Source organism: Myxocyprinus asiaticus, chromosome 9 (genome assembly GCF_019703515.2).
Source record: "Myxocyprinus asiaticus isolate MX2 ecotype Aquarium Trade chromosome 9, UBuf_Myxa_2, whole genome shotgun sequence".
Lineage (NCBI taxonomy): Eukaryota > Metazoa > Chordata > Actinopteri > Cypriniformes > Catostomidae > Myxocyprinus > Myxocyprinus asiaticus.
Window position 1 is genome coordinate 31,172,705 of NC_059352.1, and position 20,561 is coordinate 31,193,265.

At 38.8% G+C, this 20,561-nt stretch overlaps 1 protein-coding gene across 2 annotated transcripts in view; it reads right to left on the reverse strand.

Moving 5' to 3' along the window:
• The window catches only part of tgfbr3 (transforming growth factor, beta receptor III), a 189,439-nt gene that overhangs the window by 38,633 nt on the left and 130,245 nt on the right, over nucleotides 1-20,561 (reverse strand). For both annotated transcript variants that reach the window (XM_051707490.1, XM_051707491.1), the window contains exons 5-9: nucleotides 14,413-14,596; nucleotides 12,333-12,495; nucleotides 8,848-8,995; nucleotides 3,485-3,674; nucleotides 1,893-2,185 (exon numbers count right to left, since the gene is read on the reverse strand). In XM_051707490.1, coding sequence (XP_051563450.1) covers nucleotides 1,893-2,185; nucleotides 3,485-3,674; nucleotides 8,848-8,995; nucleotides 12,333-12,495; nucleotides 14,413-14,596 — 978 coding nt within the window. The remainder of the gene's footprint in view (nucleotides 1-1,892; nucleotides 2,186-3,484; nucleotides 3,675-8,847; nucleotides 8,996-12,332; nucleotides 12,496-14,412; nucleotides 14,597-20,561) is intronic.

Genomic DNA, 20,561 nt, shown 5'->3' on the forward strand with positions numbered 1-20,561 from the left:
TCTTATGGTTAAGTTGTTAGAAATGGGAACTAATGCCTGTGGGACATGCAGGGTGAATCATAAACTGTTTCCTGCAGAATTTAAAGACATCAAAAATGGGAACGCAAGACAGCTCGTGGGGATATGAGGTGGTGTAGGATTGAGGGGAATATCCTTGTAATTCAGTGGAAGGACACGCGTGCAGTTACATGCCTCTCCAATTTCCACAATGCAAATGGCTCAACAGAAATGACTAGGTTTGTAAAAAATTATGGCGACTGGACAAAAGAAATAGCCCTCCAGCCTACTGTCATCAGCGATTATAACAAAAACATTGGTGTGTTGATAGGTCAGACCAAATGATAAAATCTCACGACGTCCTACAAAAAACTCAGAAGTGGTGGAAGCCTCTTTTTTTCCCCCCACTTCATAGACATTTTCGTCGTCAATAGTTTCATATTGTTTAAGGAATGGCAACAAATTCATGAGGCACCAGGGGATGAGCGTAGACCGGTGAACTTAACCCAGATAGATTTCAGAGAAAACCTGGCTCGTCAGCTGGGAGGTATCGATATTCACGCAAGTTTACCTTTGCATACACTAAAGCCTGTAGTCCCTCCTTCGTCATCACTCCACACAGCCCATGTCCCTAAATTTGAAGAGTCCTCTAAGAGGTGCTGGCTATGTTATCGGAAAGTAGGACTGAAAATAAAACTAAAATATCTTGTTGCGCGCCAGAATGTAATGGCAAAAGACTTTGCTTGGTTCACGATAGGAACTGTTTTTTCTTGGCACTAGGTTGGACTGTGTTGACTGGTGTTGTTGTCCTCCCCCTCCCCTCTTTTCTCCCTCTCTTCTCTCCACAGCTATTGCAGTTGTTGAGTATTTATGAATTTATATATATATTCTAGTTCTTCTCTTCAATATGGTATATACAGTTCAGATGTGTGATGTTATATGAATATGAATATAATATGAATTTGGATATGAATAACATATTCTGATACAGAATGGAATTTTTGGAATTTTGGACTCAGGCTTTAAAGGGTTAAACATGAGCAAAACAAATTTGTGTGCAAATGCATTCTTACATAAGTTGTCCCATTGAATTGAATTGGACAATTCACATAAGAATAGTTTTACTAACGATTTACACTCATTGTAAATTTTATTTGGAACACTATGGTATAACACTATATAGTGCCCGACATGGTATTCTGCTGTTGTAGCCCATCTGCCTCAAGATTCAACGTGTTGTGCATTCGGAGATGCTATTCTGCTCACAATTGTACAGAGTGGTTATCTGAGTTACCGTAGACTTTCTGTCAGCTTCAACCAGTCTGGCCATTCTCCATTGACCTCTCTCATCAACAAGGCATTTCCGTCCACAGAACTGCCGCTCACTGGATGTTTTTTGGTTTTTGACACCATTCTTAGTCAACTCTAGAGACTGTTGTGCATGTAAATCCAAGCAGTTACAGAAATATTCAAACCAGCCCATCTGGCACCAACGATCATGCCATGGTCAAAATCACCAAGATAACATTTTTGATGTGAACATTTACTGAAGCCCCTGACCTGTATCTGCATGATTTTATGCATCTGGCTGATTATATACTCGCATGAATAAGCAGGTGTACAGGTTTTCCTAATAAAGTGTTCAGTGAGTGTACACACAAATTTGTTCTGCACGTTTCATGAATAACACCCAATGTGTTGAGTTGTTTGCAACTTCTTGTTTGCGATTTTAGATCTCTAAATTGCGACTTTATATATATTTATTTCTTTTTGCTATATAATTTCTTGTACTTAGACACTTCAAACTGTAATTGTGACAAGCACCAGCCTCTAACCCTTGTGTACAAAAGGTTGTTGACTTGTAACTGATTGGTCAGTTGTTGTTTTTATCATACCTGTAGAGTTTCCTTGTCAATGCTGACCACCATCTTATTCTTCTCACACTGCACATTGAATCCTACGCTAGCAGCCCCCTGCTGCTCCTCAGGACCCCCAGCCAGATACAAACTCTCCTCTAGAGATGGGGACAGAGGTGGTAATGGAAGGCCCTTCTCCAGGGAGGGCAGGAAGTGGAAGGGCAGTCCTGTCCTCGCAGAGGAATCCCAGACGCTGGGTTTTGGAAGTGGGTTGGCATTGCGGAGAATAGACAGTTCTGGTGGGAACATACCGTCATCCATAATCCCTAGATCTGGAAGTGACAGCAGTCAAGATTAAATCATCAACCTGGCCTGACAGCTTTAGAGGCACACAGCAGCAGACAGTACTATTAACGTATTTGTGTTTGTGGTATCCCTGCTGAAAACACCAGCATTGCTGGCCACCAGATTGTGTTTTGTTTTGGGTGCTGGTGCCCCAGCATGGGATGCTGGTGTGCTGGTGCCCTCACCAGGCTTTAAAATAGCTTAGCCAACTTCATCAGAAAGACCATGCTGGTCACCCAGCTTCAGAGAGGTTTTGCTGGTGAAAAGCATGACTATGCTGGTCCACCAGCTAGACCAGCACCAAATCAGCACTAACCAGCATAAACCAGCCTAGACCAGCATGGGAACTGCATGCTGGTTAATATGGTCTTTTTACCAGAGATGATCCAGGTACTGTTTTTGTTTTGTATACAGTACATTTAATATTCCTGCACTTCCATTTAAGTCAAATCACTTTTTTTGTTGTTAATGTGGATGCAAGGTCATCACACAAAGCAAACACAACTAAAACCAATCAAAATTAGCATGCAATGTATATAAGTTCTACTGACCTTTGTAAGCTTTACAGGTTTACAAACTGTGCCCAAAATGCACATAAATAAAATGTAATTCTTATCAATTTCATTGGCCATGTTTACATAAACATAAATTTCTGATTAATGTAAATATTCTGGTTAAGGCTTTATTTTGAAAAAGATGTTTACATGCTTCACGGCTTTTGGAAAGTTCAAGAGTGTAATCAGTATAACCCAAATAAACATATACATACACATTCTTTTCCTGCAACTCTCTTCTGTAAATACTGAAGATGCTCACTCTTGCCCTTTATTGCACTGACTCATTTTCAATCAACACATTCATTCTCACTCATGTCTTTAACAATAACACATACAAGCACAATGAATTGCAAAATGTAGGTCACAAGACAAACATTTTCATTTTAATGTTTGTAAAATGTTAGTAAAATAAAAGTCTCACCCAGAATTACCTTTGTTTGGACATGCAAAGATATGAATGAATGTTCAGTTAAGGTGGATATTCTGAATAAGGTGTTTGCATGACCCAAAATACAGATATATGCCATCTGTCTTATTAAGATTTCTAGAAACTGGAATATTGGCTTAATTTGGTTGTGGCAATTGGGTTAATGCATTTACATGACACACATTCTCTAAATATTCTATTCTGTTGTTTGAACTACATTTAAAGCTACATCTAATATACCTGTGTTCACTAAACTAATTAAGCTATTGGATATGATTTTTGTCTTTGGTTATTACTCTTGCCTTGTTCTCTGAGGCGCAGGTTGAAATGGTTGGCAACAGGGGTCTTAGTGTAGGAAGTCACAGGTTTGAATCCGTTCTCCTCTGCCCACTTGATCAGAGCCTGAGGTCCTGCAGGCAGTTGCTGCTTCACTGTCTTTGACACCTGCATCAGTCTTTCTGTGGATTCACTCAGACTGACACTGTCTGATGTCTGAGAGGGACAGAGTGGAAAAGCAGGATATCAGATTTACTTCACATACAGATATACTTTACAGAGGAATACAGTCACAAATGTTCATTCTTTGTTGTAGATTAGAACAGATAAATGAATAAAGGGTCAGAAAGGAATTATAAAGATTTATAAAACATTTAGTTCTAGTTGTAATTTGATTGGACAAAAGGCCTTTAAAGAGTGCTCATATTTAGCATAACAGCACTAGGATGTATTGTATCACTTAGAGTATCAGAGCATTTGAATAGTGTGGAGTGAAAGTGGAGCAGGGAGTGATTTTGCCTAGTGGATCACTCGGAGCATAAATTCTCTCACGACGGGGAGCTGGAAATAAAAAACCCAGAGTGAAGCTGGAACAGTGATTACAAAATGCTTCGAGTGGAGAGGAGAAATCGCTGTCGCTCCACTCCACTCATACTCTGTTCCATACTTTGCGGTGCTTAGGGACACACAAAGCTTGATGCTTTGGCTTATTTTGGAACTTTTTTGTTACTAGAGAAATATATACACACAGCCATGCTGTTATTTAGTACAACACCACTCTTGCTTGTGTGATATTGCTTAATCGTAGTTTAATCGTAGTCATGACAACTCTCGAAAAGATTTAGCATGTTAATGTGGCTATGACATACTGGTAGAATATTGGTCTTGGCGGACTAGATCTATCACACTGCTGCTGGTGCAGAGCAAGTACAGAGGCTTGCTACTGCTAGAACATACACAGAAATACTCAGTTAAGCATGTGGATATGCTGCTGCTGCACAATTAGATAAAACACAAGACATGCTGCATCAATTAAATAAAAATACAATCCCCCAATAAAGCAGGGAAGCTGCACAAAGGCATAACACAAAACACAACCCCCCCAAACAAGCAGATCGACCACCAAGACTTGTGTACTGCTGCTGCTCTGAAGAGCCATGTGCATCGAATGTGCCTTGGCCTGCTTGGCCAAATGGCATTACGCTAATGTACAAAATCTTTATGTGTGCCTGGACCTGCTTGGCCAAATTACTTAAATGGCTAGTGACTTGACTCATAATGTGTACCTGGACCTGGAAAGCCCAGAGCTTATTTAAATAGTGACTTAATGACTACCTATTTGTGTATTTATATAACTAATGACCTAAGATAATGATGTGTGCCAACGCCTGATTTGACTCTGGCTTACCTTGATAAAGATGCGCTTCTATGTGTCAAGGCCAAAAGCAGACCTTACCATTCAAGCTGATAGAACAAAAAGCCCCAGCAACCACTTGAGCAAATAGCATATTCAGAAAAAACTCTCGCAGTGTGCTGCACTGAAACCGGCTTATGTGCAAATTGAGCTATTTATCGATTGCTTGATTACAACTTGTTTTTGCCTTGAAATAGCCTTTGAAGCTGATATGGCAATAAACTAAAATACAAACAAACTTACAAATTGAGCAAACTTAAATGATAACAAACAGATAACAAGTTCAAAGAACATATCAGCTTGCGCCATTCAGAGTTTCATGCTTGTACTTAGTCATTCCTGTCCGATGCCAAATTAGTTTCTATAATCTTTAAATGGAGCAATTTACACTGATACACACTTTTTAACAATAAGCTGTGGTTCTTGTTGGTTCTATTTAAAACATAACCTGATCTGTTGATACCTTATCTTGAAGCTCAAAATATTTCTACAGCTCTGACACAATCAGACATGCTGGTCATCTATAGGCCTGCTGCCAATGGCCTAGGATGAATTTAGCAGGTTTTATTCAAGTGTGGTTTGAGAGGTCAGAAATGTGGCAGATTACAGAGGAATTCTGTATTAGCTTCTGATTGTTCTCTGATGAAAGTGTGTAGGGAAGATGGCCCTCATTCCCAAACTTGTGGAGGACGTGGAGCACTTTTTCCTACACTCTTGCTGATTTATTCAGACATGTACAATCAAACTCACAGAGACAGATGGACTTCACAAATTCTCTCTCACATACACACAAATAAACTTAGACACACACACATAAAGACATGCTGAAATTCTCTTATGAACTTATGCCTTTTAAGACCTTAATAATTAATAATTTAGAAAGCAAGACCTTTGATGGCAACCTCTAAATCACTGTACTCATAACAGGTTGTTCTATATGTTTGTGCATCTACAGTTAAAACAGCTGAATTTTTGCTAGGGTTGGGTACCGAGGACCGGTTCTTGTCCAGAACCACTTCCCTTTTTAAAAAACACCGGAACCATTTGATTTTTATGATTTTCGGTTCTGTTAATGGTTCCTGTATGTGCAATTTTCCGCAAATGCGGACTGAACAATGTATCAAAATACTCTGACAGTGTTTCCTGCAGAGCAAAACATACAGTGCTTCCATTATATTCCCAAACAAATTACTCTTATGAGTTGGTTCTTTTTAGTGAGTCAAAAACACTTACACATCAGTCTTAGCGGTTACTGATGGGCAAGTTATGAATATCCAACTTGAAATGAAATAAGAACTCACAAGCCTGAAGTACAATATTAGACTACATACCACAAATGTCTCTTTAACTGTTACTTCTATGTCATTTTGTACTTCAGACCTGTGTTATTGACTGCTTGTTTATATTGCAATGTGTAGTTAAAGATACATGAATTTTGTTGTAATAAGTGGAATTTTATAAAATAATAAATGCATTAATAAAATATGCCATCACATTTATCGTTTGATTAGAAGTTTAAAAGTCTGCAAACCACCTTTTGCAAGAATTGTTTTTAATTCAATTTGTTATATCTCAACTGTAGAAACTTGAAATGATCTCATCATTTAGCAACAGACTGTCCAGGGCAGTAAATGCAATAAGAATTGCATCTTTTATTTCCCAATAATTCTTCCTCAAAAGTACTAAAATAATCATTACTGGAACCACTAAGGAACAGGAATCTTAAGAGGAAACGGAACCCGAATCGTAAAATTCCTTATGATTTCCATACCTACTTTCACTCAATATCTGTACTTCTAATTACATCATAGTTATTGTTTTTATTGCCTCGCTGCTTGTTGTTGTCTACATGTGGCAATAAAGTACTCTATATTATTCTTCTCACATCCATAAATTATCATATACACACCTTAAAAGACTTAGAATAAATCCCGCTCGATGTTAGCATTGTTTATTTGCATGTGCTCTCTGCGTTGTTTTAGAACCTGATTCACAAAAGGAATTATGCAAATAAGATAACGACACAAACGCACCGAAAGAAATTGCAGCTGAATGCAGGTGTAAAAGGTGTAATAGCCATAATAGCACAACATTAATTGCTCCAGGTAGGCAGTGGTAACTTTTGTGAATAAGGCCCAATCTATAATAAGCCTCATTTAAATAGAAAGGAGGTGAGTTTGCCCTGAAAACAAAGGCAATAATAGTGTATTGAATATGTATGGTGCATCACTAAACAAGCACTTAGCTCTGAGCCTGGTGAGTTGCGGATGGTTTGTGAATAAGACGCAGGTGTTTGCATTGAAATACAGCATGCAAAAACTGTTACGTGAATTCACACTTTTTTATTTATTTATTTTCCTCCCCTTTTCTCCCCAATTAGGAATGCTCAGTCCCCAATGCGCTCTAAGTCCTCATGGTGGTGTAGTGAATCGCCTCAATCCGGGTGGCGGAGGACGAATCTCAGTTGCCTCTGCGTCTGAGACCATCAATCTGCACATCTTATCACGTGGCTTGTTGAGCGCGTTACCACGGAGACGTAGCGCGTGTGGAGGCTTCACGCTATTCTCCACGGCATCCATGCACAACTCACCACGCACCCCACAGAGAGCGAGAGGCACACATTATAGCGACCACGATGAGGTTACCCCATGTGACTCTACCCTCCCTAGCAACCGGGCCAATTTGGTTACTTAGGAGACCTGGCTGGAGTCACTCAGCACGCCCTGGATTCGAACTCGCGACTCCAGGGGTGGTAGTCAGCATCAATACTCGCTGAGCTACCCAGGCCCCCCATGTGAATTCACACTTTAAAACTAATGACACATCCTAATGAGCACGTCTAAATGCCCAAATATTTAGAATTAAATTATGCATGTTATGCACAAGCCACTCTCCAAAAGCTGAGCAGTGTAGTGACAGTTTCAGAGGTCTGAGCTCACAGTCTTGTGCTGTGCTATCTGAAACCAGCAGCCAGACGCTCCCATAATTCATATTCTGAAGTGCCAGACCAACACTACAATGAAAACACTCCAAAGGCTTTGGCTGGAGAAAAACTCACTACACTCCTCCTTCTGTTACTGCTCCATCTGATGACAGGTATCCAGACTGAGACAGAACACACAGTTCATTGGAGCAATGTGCTGTCTGTTGTTTGTTCCTTCCACACAGTTTGAAAGGTATTGTATGTATGAAAATACAGAATCACAAAACAAAAGTAGTGGTGGCCTTTATGACCCAAATTTTAAAGGATGTATGAGTGATGTTATATCACGGTAACAATATATAATCCCTATATAGTTATTTTTGCAACCCTAAAATGTTTTATATATTACATAACCATGCAGTAGTGTTTATTTTTCAATAATCTTGCGACTTCAATACTTAAAAAAATATACTATACTATTTTATTATGAAAATTTGATGAATGCAAAACATAAGATATGATTATTCAAAACATATGTATCAAAAGTCAAGCATCAATGCAAAAACAGATTGACAATATGTAACACTTATAAACAAGACTCAAACCAGTAACTCATTATAAACATAATTGGATTAGCTACGTGTGAAGCCATTGTGAATCAGAATCTTTACCGGATGACACATTTCTAATGTTGCACAGTATACATCTGCATATACTGTCCAGCTCAATGTAAAAATCAATAATCTAACCCTTTTCTGCCTTTATACAACATTAATTTACCTGGGAAACAAAACTGAACTAAGATAGAAATATAAAAAGATATATATAAAAAAAAGAGATATCAACTAAGCCTTGTTTTCAGAGCATGTTGATCTTGACAGTTTTGTACTTGTTTTAAGCATAAACCTCACTAAATGTATGACTGCATTTCATTTATGCCATATATTGCAGCATTTGTTGCAGTGTGAAAAGCTGGTGACAGTAATGAGGCATTTGACGTCTTTGCAAATATAGTAAATATTTAGCATGTAGCATATATTTAAATCCCATACCACTATGTCCAGTTTGCCAATGACGCTGTGGGCCTTGATCACCCAATTCACTGACTTCACACATTTCAGAAGCAGCACGACATCACGATGAAGAGGAGCATCACCATCCAATGGTCTTAAATCCACGATCACATCCACCTGGAATGCACTACTCATAGAGAGAGAGAGAGAGAGAGAGAGAGAGAGAGGGAGAGAGGAGAGAGAGAGAGAGAGAGAGTTTGCAGTTTTAACATGCTTTCTGTGTCTGGCCAATTGATTTAAAAAAAAAAAACTGGACCATTTCCCAGAAAAGAAGCAAGACACATGTGCAACAGAGCACATAACGCAATGCTGAGATCCATCATGACGTGCATATCTTTAGATCTGTTTTTCATTTTTTGACTCACTATTAGGCAACAGTGAGTAATATCAATGGGGGCGGGGAACATTTTACCCAGCAGAGTTTTCCAAAATCAACAATATCCTAGTTCCTGCCTCGAAATAAACATTACAGAACTGGAGGAAACACAACGACAAACTAAAACGACAAACAGAAGTACATGAATGCACATTTATACACGAAAGTAAACACATCCTCACAAAAACACAGATTCACTCACATGCAAAGACTGACATACTAAACACACCTATATACAGAGAAATACCATGTAGAGTATGCTCACCAACACATTTATACATAGGTTTAACTACTTTTTATGTGAAATTAAAAATCTATGTCTATTTATGTGAAATGTCTCAACAGGTTTTCAAGTAACTCTTCACTTACAAATTAACAGCAGATTATATCATATGTGCAAAAATTATTAATGGCGTTTGAAACATTTTGCCCAGTCATTCCACATGGAATATTGCTGCCTACAAGTCGGAATGTCAGAATAATCACACTGAGGTTATAAAATGAGTGCACCACAATGTTATAATCCCCATTGGGAAACTCAGTATTTTCTTTGACCCCCCCGACTTCCCAAGGTGGGGGTGTGAAAATTAAAGAAGTGTGGCAGAAGCTACGTAATTGATGTCGGTCATAATAATTTCATTTTTATTGTGACTTTTGACTGTACTATTGAAGAATAATGATCAATATTGCCAGACAGTTCTACACCTTTAGCTGGCTTATGTGGAAACACACTTGTGTGACAACCACATTTCCTATTATCCTCAAAATGATACTCAGATAACCCCTCTGTACAATTGTAGTGAGCAAAATAGCATCTCAGAATGCACAACACGTCGAACCTTGAGGTGGATAGGCTACAACAGCAGAAGACCACGTCGGGCACATTATTAGGACCATAGTGCTCCTAATAAAGTGATAAGTGAGTGTACAGTGCATTCAGAAAGTTTTCAGACCCCTTCATTTTTTTCACATTTTGTTATGTTGCAGCCTTATGCTGAAATGCTTTCTTTTTTTTTTCACATCAATCTACACTCCATACCCAATAATGACAAAGCAAAAACCTGATTTTTGATAACTTTGCAAATTTATTACAAAGAAAAATCTGAAATATCACACTGACATAAGTATTCAGACTCTCAACTCAGCACTTAGTTGAAGCACCTTTGGCAGTGATTACAGCCTCAAGTCTTTTCGAGTATGATGCGATAAGCTTTGCACACCTGGAACTGGGAATTTTCTGCCATTCTTCCCTGCAGATACTCTCAAGCTGTGTCAGGTTGGATGGGGACCATCAGTGGACAGCCATTTTCAGGTCTCTCCAGAGATGTTCGATTGGGTTCAAGTCCAGACTCGAGCCACTCAAGGACATTCACAGAGTTGTCCCTAAGCCACTCTTGCATTGTCTTGGCTGTGCGCTTAGGGTCATTGTCCTGTTGGAAAGTGAACCTTTGGCCCAGTCTGAGGTCCTGGGCGCTCTGGACCAGGTTTTCATTAAGGATATCCCTGTATTTTGCTGCATTCAGCTTTCCTTCAACCCTGACCAGTCCCCCAGTCCCTGCCGCTGATAAACATATCAATGCCTCACCTTTGGGATGGTATTGCGCAGGTGATGAGCGGTGCCTGGTTTCCTCCAGACATGACGTTTGGAATTGAGGCCAGACAGTTCAATCTTCATTTCATTAGACCAGAGAATCTTGTTTCTCACAGTTTGAGAGTCCTTTAGGTGCTTTTTTGCAAATTCCAAGTGGGCTTTCATGTGTCTTGCACTGAGGAGAGGCTTCCGTCTCGTTACTCTGCCATAAAGCCCAGATCGGTGGAGTGCAGTGATGTTTGTCCTTCTGCAAGTTTCTCCCAACTCCACACATGATCTCTGGAGCTTAACCAGAGTGACCATCGGGTTTTTGGTCACCTCTCTTATCTAGGCCCTTCTCTCCTGATTGCTCAGTTTGGCCAGGCGGCCAGCTCTAGGAAGAGTCCTGGTTGTTCCAAACTTCTTCCATTTAAGACTAATGGAGGCCACTGTGCTCTTGGGAACCTTCAATGCAGCCCAAAAATATTTGTAGCCTTCCCTATATCTGTGCCTCGACACAATCCTGTCTCTGAGCTCTGCAGGCAGCTCCTTTGACCTCATGGATTGGTTTTTGCTCTGATTTGCATTTTCACCTGTGAGACCTTATATAGACAGGTGTGTACCTTTCCAAATCATGTCCAATCAATTGAATTTGCCACAGGTGGACTCCAATCAAAGTGTAGAAACATCTCAAAGATGATACAGAGAAATGGGATGCACCTGATCTAAATTTCAAGTGTGTGAATACTTATGTCAATGTGATATTTTAGTTTTTTATTTTTAATAAATTTACAAAGTTATCAAACATCTGGTTTTTGCTTTCTTGGCATTGCGTAACTTTGGGGCCCATTTAGAAAATGACCCGCAACACCAAGGAAGGGTTAAATGAGGTAAGCACTGAGGAATTATATGATTTGTCGTCTGTTGCTTCACAACATTCTGTAACATTCTAACAACGCATCATTTCACAATGAATACCTTTAGCACCACAATGGGGGGTTAACTCTGCAAAATCTGGGCTAACCCTGCTCTGGAGCTTCATAAGGTTTATAAGCCAGGGTTTAAAGCGGTGCTAACCCCCTTTCAAAATCGTGAAACGTTTCTTTAAAATGTGGGTTTAAACAGACGATAACCCAGCATTAAGCTCAGTTTGAAAAGCTCTACTGTGTTATAATTATGACTTCAGAACCTGTAAATAGAAACTTCCAGGAAAATTTTAAGCAGTGTACTGAGTACTTCTATCGTATGTTTTATGCAATAATATGTCTACATACTGTATGTGTATACAGTATTTACAGAAATGAAAATGAAATATATCAGACATTACAAATAATCACAGAACTCATTATGGGGGCAAATTTTTATGCCCCTGATTTTGAATTTTGGGGGCATTTTTGTCACTATCGGTATTTTTGCCCTAAACCCCATTCATTCCTAATTTCTGACCCTGATTTGAAGGCAGCATTATAGGCAGTGACTGTATTCTGCATGATTCTACAGGGTAAATCTTCTCCTCACCTGCTGGAGTTTGGTGCCTGGAGCTCAATGATGTGAACCTCCTGGTCATGATCAGGGCCTGAGAGAACACACCCTGTAGATGGCTGATGCTGGATGTAGCTGGCCAGGTAGTTCAAAGACAGGAACTTGTTATTAATCTTACAAGTCTCTGAGAAGACGGGATCTGAAACAAATTTCAGTAATGTCTTTAACAAAGAGCTGATGTTTGATTGACAGATGTCATTGACATCTAAATGCAAGCTATGATCAGAAACATGGGGAAAAGGGCACTGTACAAAAGAGAGAATTGTGTATTTGCAAGATCATGTAAAAAAGTAAAGAGTGTACAATCAAAACCAGGAGGTCAGATTGGTCAACTACAGTAGTAATCTAGCAACCGACTCGTTTAACTTTAGTATTTTTAGTAGTGCTGGTTTAAAGGGATACATTTAAAAACAGAACTTCTCAGTTGGGGTTTTAGCATGTTGACAGCGTGCTGTGCTTTGGGTACTACTAACAACAAGTCGACTAATCGTTGAGTAAACCCACTGACTAGTTGATATTAAAAATATAAGCAGTCCAATCCCTAATCTGTCCTGTTACTGAAAATGTTCATCTCTGCTCTTGAAAACTTGTTTCTTTCCTCCTCCACAAAACATGAAGGCTGTTTTCTTTGAACCAGAGAAATAAAAGACAGATGCTTCATTATTTGGCCGTTATGCTTTTGGACAAAACGCAAGTGTGATGAGTATGAACTCATCATGAAAGGTTGGCATCTCTTTCTCTCAGCTTTTCCTGGCTCTTTGAGGTGCTTGGTGGGGGGGTGGGGTTGTCATCTGTTCTTTGCAGCAAACAGATCGGAAGCATGTCCTCTCTCATGCGGAGCTACAAAGGGATGAGACAGAGGAGAAAGCCAGAACTCTTCTGTAGAGGTAAACACAGCCTTTTTGAGTCGCTGCCAAACCACAAACTCCAATGACACCAGGCCAAATGTTTTACGGGGCTGACCGAAACTTGCTCCGCTCTTGACCTGCCAGCTGGGACTGGGGGAGGCATGCTTTGAATAATAGTAATTACTTATTTTCTAGCATTGTAATCTTTTGTTCTTTCATGGACTGAAAAATGCTCACCGGTAGTTTAACTGGGCAATCTGATAGCTGATAGATGATGAAGTCAGACGTGTAGCTGGTTTGGTTTTAGAACTCAGCAGGGGAAACACGACTGAGCCCTTAGTGAAATATACAGCCGAATGAATCTTTTTCTTCTTTCTTCAAACAATTCCTGTGGCTAATGGCAGCTATTTGCATGTATCTGTTTCGGTTTACTCTCTTTTATGCCCAGTAAACAACAAACTCGATTCAATGTGGCAGCCTAGGATTCACGATGCAGTGGATGACTGATTCAAAAATCATATCAAAGCCCAACAGACAGTTTCAATTTAAATCCTTCCAAACAATTTCATTTGAGAATAAGCCAATTTACCCCTGCAGCTCATGTCTTTGGGCAGATGGCGAAGTTACTTTCTTCAGAATCTTGCAGGGCTTCCTGGTACTGCTTTAAATTTGGACTTTCTGGTTTGGGTTCTATTTTCTTTTGTGCTTTTTCTGTACCTTCTCCCTTTTCTGCCAGATTTTCCCTTTGTCACATTCCCTTTTTTTCTCCTAGACTGCTATTCTCCTGCATCATTTTCTTTTTAAAAGGACTGTTGTAAAATGGGTTTCAGGTTTGGCGAAGGGCTCATATGCATAAGCTGGCAATCAGAGCTCTCGTCTGAGGCCTTCCTGTATGTTTCATTAGGCCTTTCCATCAATTCACTATCTCTGTTGCTTAAGAGTCCAACAGAAAAGAAGTGTGACTTGCAAGCCAATCAAATGATTACAAAAGCCCAAAGACTCGGGCCATGTTGTTTCTAAGTGAAACTGAAAGCTACCCAGTTGAAATAAGCACGACTTGACTTAGTGAACTGGTATGTGCAAGGACTTGATTGAAGTTTAGAGAGGGCTGAAAATATGGCTTGTTATGTGCTCTAAAATATAAGCTTGAGGAACAGGTATCAGAAATATGGAGTTATAAAACACTGTGGGTGTTCAGAGACACATACCCTCTCCAACCTTGATGTAGACATCCTGGGTCATCTTAAATTCACTGAATGAGGTAACAGCACGGTAGCGCTGATGTGCCCAGGTCAGCAGCTGCTCATTATCATGAGGAAGATTTTCCACCTTCACTTCATAAGACTGGGAGAAATTTCCTGCCTCAAACTGCACGTCAGAACCATCTGCAACCTAAGAAATCAACAAAAATACAAGTGTTAATATATTTTGTTATATGGCTCTCTGGAAAACTTGATCCTTATGGTTCAATCGTCACACTCTGTGGTCAGATATTTTTGTTTAATGACCACAAAACTGCATATTTGACCGTTGTCTCTGACAACCAATTTCCTACAATGTCTTACATTTGTCCCGCAGTCTACCACTGTCTTTTTCTTCTCACATAACCAAATAATTTCAGCTCAAATTATTATTTCATGGCAGCATATTTATTTATTTGGTGCATTGCCATGTAATTAGTCAGCTACTATACAGTCATTCGGTCATTTTCGCAACATAAAAAATTCATTTGCAATAATGACCCTCTGACTGTACATTTTCCCTTACCCTATGGCATTGTTGAAAGCTTGATTCTGGTTGACAAATGTTTCAAGGTGTTGGTTAATTTTCTAAAACTGCACAGTTTTGAAGAAGTTTTAGGTTTATTGACCACATTACAGTTCCATATCTCTTTGTCTTTCTGAACTATTAACAGAAGTTTGGGTTGTTTTAAGCAATAGAGTTAACCTCAGTTGTGCATTGATTTTCAGTAATTAAATGGTAAGCAAGTGGTTTATTCCTTGCACATTTAATTATTTCTTGTCATAAAATAATTGATTTGTAAGCACTACTTTTTTGACACTTTTTGAGAAATTGGAAGGCTTTTACTTTCAGAGCCACCCTGATTTACAATACAGACTTGTGGAGGTTTTTTGACAGTTCTAGAGACAAAGATCTCTCTGTTGATGAAGACGGGCCCATAAAACTCAAAGCTGTATCAATATGCACATCCCATTTTATGGGGAGAAAGTCTAAGGTAATAAAATTTAAGGGCAAAACGACAGAATACAAGAGGAAAGGAGAAAGAAAAGAAGTGAGTTTTGTAACAGGCCTTTCCAAAATTAAACCTTCCAACCAATCTTTGCCAAAACACATATTTAACACCCTCTCCTGATGGTTTTCTGAAAGCCTCTTACACAATAAGGTGTCTGCTTTCCACTCTTTATATAACACACTGCTGTGCATCAGAGGAGATGGGTAGGAGGTTCTTAGAATGGATGGTGCTTAGTTGAGATTAACCTTATAGCCAACATACATACACACTTTTCACACATACTGGAGTAATGCAAACCATCACAGTCACATTTTCACAGCTTCAGATTTTTTATGTCTATGTTTGAAACAGAAAAACTAAGCAAACAAAAGTAAACCAAGTATGTTTGAATTATATTGTGTCATTTAAAGGTTTTACATTCAAAATCATATCTTAAAATACAAGGCAATTATTTATCTATTCAACAGATTAGACAAGATCTGCACCACCTTTTCCAAATGATAAACATTTCATTCGGATCAAGCTCAATCAGATCGTATTTTCTGACTGAAGTGTTTACATGAATGCTTTTCATTCTGATTGAGCTGTCATTTGAATTATTAACAGATTGTTAGACAGCATGTAATTGTCACGAGAGAGAGGGAGAGAGTAATGTAATAGTGGTTAGGTAGAACAGCAAGGTCTGTACACTTCATAGCTGTCATAGCCAATCACGACTGGCTGAGTCCTGACAGTTTAAGCACTGCTGTGTTCTTCTGCCAGCTAACCTTTCATCCAACATACTCCAAATACTGTATATGTCATGTGCTTAATTTCTTTCAAATGCTATGTTTAAAGAATGAAATTACAGCAATTACAGAGGGTTAAAGCAAGCTGTGATCTGTGAGCAAAAGATTAAACATGGCAAAAAAGGGAACATTTGAGATAAGAAAATGTATGTGTGTTTAAGTTTCTTTGGGTTGTTTGTGAATGTGTGTGAGCTCTTCTAAACATATGTAGTGTTGCGAATTAACCCTCAATAGCAGTTTTTCGGCATGTCGTCTTGCTTGGCTAGGCCGAGCTTTGCCTCAAAAGTCCTCCCCTTTGGCTTCAAATGGACCTCGGCCCACATGCTCCATTTCAGAAGGATAAACATTCACATATGCTGAAAAAGACGCTGTACAGCTCCACACAGCCAAGCACTTGGTCTAGACACCCTAACCCTAACATGCTTGCAAGGTTTTTTTCCATTCATCTCTCTCTTCCGCTTTCCCTCTCATTCTCTTTAAGGTGTTGTATCTGCACTCAGTCGACTCCATTCTGGCAAACCCAATTAAACCATTATATCACACCAACCACAGCTCTGATAGACTTCATATGAGCTGCAGAGAGAGAGCCATTCATGCAATCTGAACTGAGTCCTGTGTGATAATGTGTGGTGACAGACAGAAGACCTGGGGATGGAGGGAGGGAGAGAGAGAGAGAGAGAGAGAGAGAGAGAGAGAGAGAGAGAGAGAGAGAGAGAGATGTGTATGATGTGTTGAAGAGAGCTGGGATAAGGAGGAGAGCTCTGTCCCCATGCACGACCCAGCACATAAGGAACCTGCCTGACCTCTGACTCCTTGCCAGGAGTGATACATTTCAAAAAGAAGAAGAAAAAAGCAAGAGAAAGGCATGGAGACTCGAAGAATTCAGGTATCGGTTGAAGACTATCTTTAGGGTTCCAATCCCTAACAGGTTGTCTGTTCCAAAAGTAGTTAGCTGCCTTGCTGTCTACATAGGCAGTTGCCTTTTAAGGCAGCATCATAACCATCATGGAACCTCTTAAGTGATCGATCTGGAACACTCTATATACTGTAGGCTCGACCTAGCGTGACTCGCAATTGATTTCAATAGAGTATGAGGTTAGCATGCTGCTAAGCTAACCGTGCCATACTCGAATAAGAATACAAATATTGAGCACACAAAAATATGACCAATTTCTGTTTACTTTGTTTTTTATCGATACTTTTCAATATTGAATGAAATATACGTTTAATTATCTTTGACATATCTCTCGTCCACCACTTTGGATTTATTTCACAATGGATTCTAGGACTGCCTTATTCATGGAAGTTAGGCTACATGTAATGCTGGCTCAGAATTTGGTCCAAAAAAAAAATCTTGAGGCAGCATAATTAAGATGCCTTCAGGAGCGCACATATGATGCATTAAAATGGTGCCTCCGTGGGCAGCTCAATAGGTTTTGGAACAGCACAAGAGTGTGTAGAACTGTTTACATGCTGAACAGATTGGAATCGGATCGGAGAGGAGAGGAATGGAGAGAAGAGAGGAGAGGGCTTGGGGGTTCTGTTGGCAAACCCAACTGAGCACAGAGGAGTTTATCGATTTAATTGCGGGAATAGGGCTGTAATTAGTCTTGAGGAATAAGAAGGAAAAGCCTACAACTAAATTAGCTTCAGGCTTCGGGAAGAGATTCAAACCTCAAGAATTCCAAAAGGGAATATGAAAGCAATAAACACACTCTGGAGTTCAGCCAGACACCCAACCCCCCCAACCCAAACCATCTCCATCCCATCCAACCCAAACACCATGCCAGCATAAAAAACAAAGTAAGGGTAACGCCTAAAGACACAAAACGATATTTAAAAAATAAATAAAAATAATACATTGCCCTCCTGATTTCTGTTATTTGACTTTAGTGACGGTCACCTTAAATAATAGTTCAGTTCGGGCGCCAGACAGTTTAAATGAACTCACATAAGCTCAGACACAAGTGACAAAAAAAACTCTTTTGGGGCGCTTCGTGCTCGTGGCACTCAAAAGACACAAATATGTAAAAGTTCAAACAACAGCATGGTTGCACACTTGCAACAAAAGTTCAACAAACGGATTAGCCATGGATTAGACCCAAAGAAGAGCATACAAACCTTCCCTCAAACAACTCAGTTTCCGACTTTCCCACCTGGCTTTCACTTCCGCGTCTCGTCTCTCTCACCTCTTCACCCATTTTTATTTTTTGAAGAAAACCACACCCCTTCTTTTCGTCAATATCTTTAGTTTTTGTTTGGATAAATGATGATGATCATTATGATGAAGATTTGGTTTAGAAACTTTATTATTTTCTGTGATTATTCGTTAGTTGAAAGTGACATTTAACAGAAAACTTTGAATCTGCCTCATAGTGTAGCAATCCGTTACAGACTAAAATCAAAGCTCCAAAGGAATAAAAACCGATCAACACCCCTTGCATTCTGACAAAACAGCACCAAAAGTACTTTGTACAACCATTTCTTTTTTATATCAGAATCAGAAGAATTAGAATCAGAATCAGCTTTATTGACAAGCATGCTTACACATGCAAGGAATTTGTCTTGAACCCATCTCGTATCTCCACAGTAATTGATTGAAAGGGTGGTTAACTGATATCTTTTATTTAATACCTTTTCTGGTATAAAATGTATATAAAAAACTTGGCAAACACAACATTTAGCACCTGAAAAAGAGGAAGACTTCAGATTGACTTCAACACACAAGTCAATGACTCTTTGAGTTTATGTTACAAAGGCTTTTGTACACAGAAACACAACAGACAGCAATTAAAGGCGGCTGTCTTATGAGTGATGTGGTAAGTGTCAGTAAAGTAAGATTAGCCGTGTGCCGAACCTCCCCTTTATTGAGCATAATTAGTGGTGTGTGTTAACACAGCAGAATATCACTGGGTGGCAGCTACATCACACTGAAAATCCTGATCCCAATACAAAAATAAAAGTACCTTTTTATATCTAACCATTATTCATATGAATTGGGTAAATAAAAGAAGAAGAAGAAAAAAAAGAAGAAAGAAATTGTCTTTATTAGATTACGGTTATATTTGCTTTTCCAAGAATTCATTTTCCACTGAGCTGTACAAAGCTTATTTGTACTTTTAATCAAAAACTTTCTTATTAAATATTAACAATAATTCATTTGTATGATTTACTTAATAACAAAAGTACACAAGTAAAGCATATAAATGTATTACTTTTAGGGCTGTGAATTGATTAAAAACGTTTAATTAATCGCACAGTTTTTTGTTATTTATCACGATTAATTATGGTTCATGGTACGTTAAAACAAACATTAAAATATAATCATAAATAAATGTACTTGTCTCAAAGAACTTGCAAGAAATAGGTTAGTCATCACTTATTTTAATTATTTAAATCTTAAATATAAACGTTGAAATGTTCAGTTCAGTTCAGTTTTTTGCGAAGTGTTTTTATTTTATTTATTTATTTATTTTTTTTTACAGGTATAAATCTCTGATAAAAGTATATGTTTACATGCCATAAAATTTGTGGACATAATTCAAAAGTTAGGCAAAATCTTCTGCTGTTTTCCAGTGGACTTTTTTAATAATAGGATCAAATGGTCAGATTCATTTCATATCAAGCTTTATTGGCAAGATAAAAAATGTGCACATTGCCAGTGGATTATAAGACACTATACAACTATACATACAGATATAAAATAAAATGAATGCTGAAGTTTAATTTGCTTAAGCTTATAATCTCGATATCATTTTCTCTGGCTGCTGTTCAGTCTCTATATTGCGCACACACTGGGTCTCTCTCGCACGGATTCGCTTCTGACACTGGTCCAGATGACAGCGAGTGACCATTTTCGGGCAATGCAAAGTGATACTGCAGCTTGCGCATATCTCTCCCACACCTTTCTTACAACTTGTAGGTGAATTCACCATTCTCTGTACAGTAAATCCGCTCCCATTTTTATTATGCCCAGGACACGTGTCACACATGATGAATAAGCGTCCACTGCTCTACACAGTCAGTTTCTGTGCTATAATGTGCAATCGAGTCGAGTACCTCCTGGAAATTTATATATGCCGATTTTAGCCACAGAAAGTGGGGGAAAACATTAGTGAAGTTTCAGGAAGTGAAAAAAAAACAAAAAAAAAAAACGGATACTGCATTAATTGCGTTATTTAATTTTTTTTTTTTTTTTTACGGATTTAACAGTCAGTAATTAATAGCAGAAATTATTGCATTAAATTTTCCAGCCCTAATTACTTTAAATATTTTTTTGGTGATACATTTTTTACTTTGCTTAGAACAAACAAAA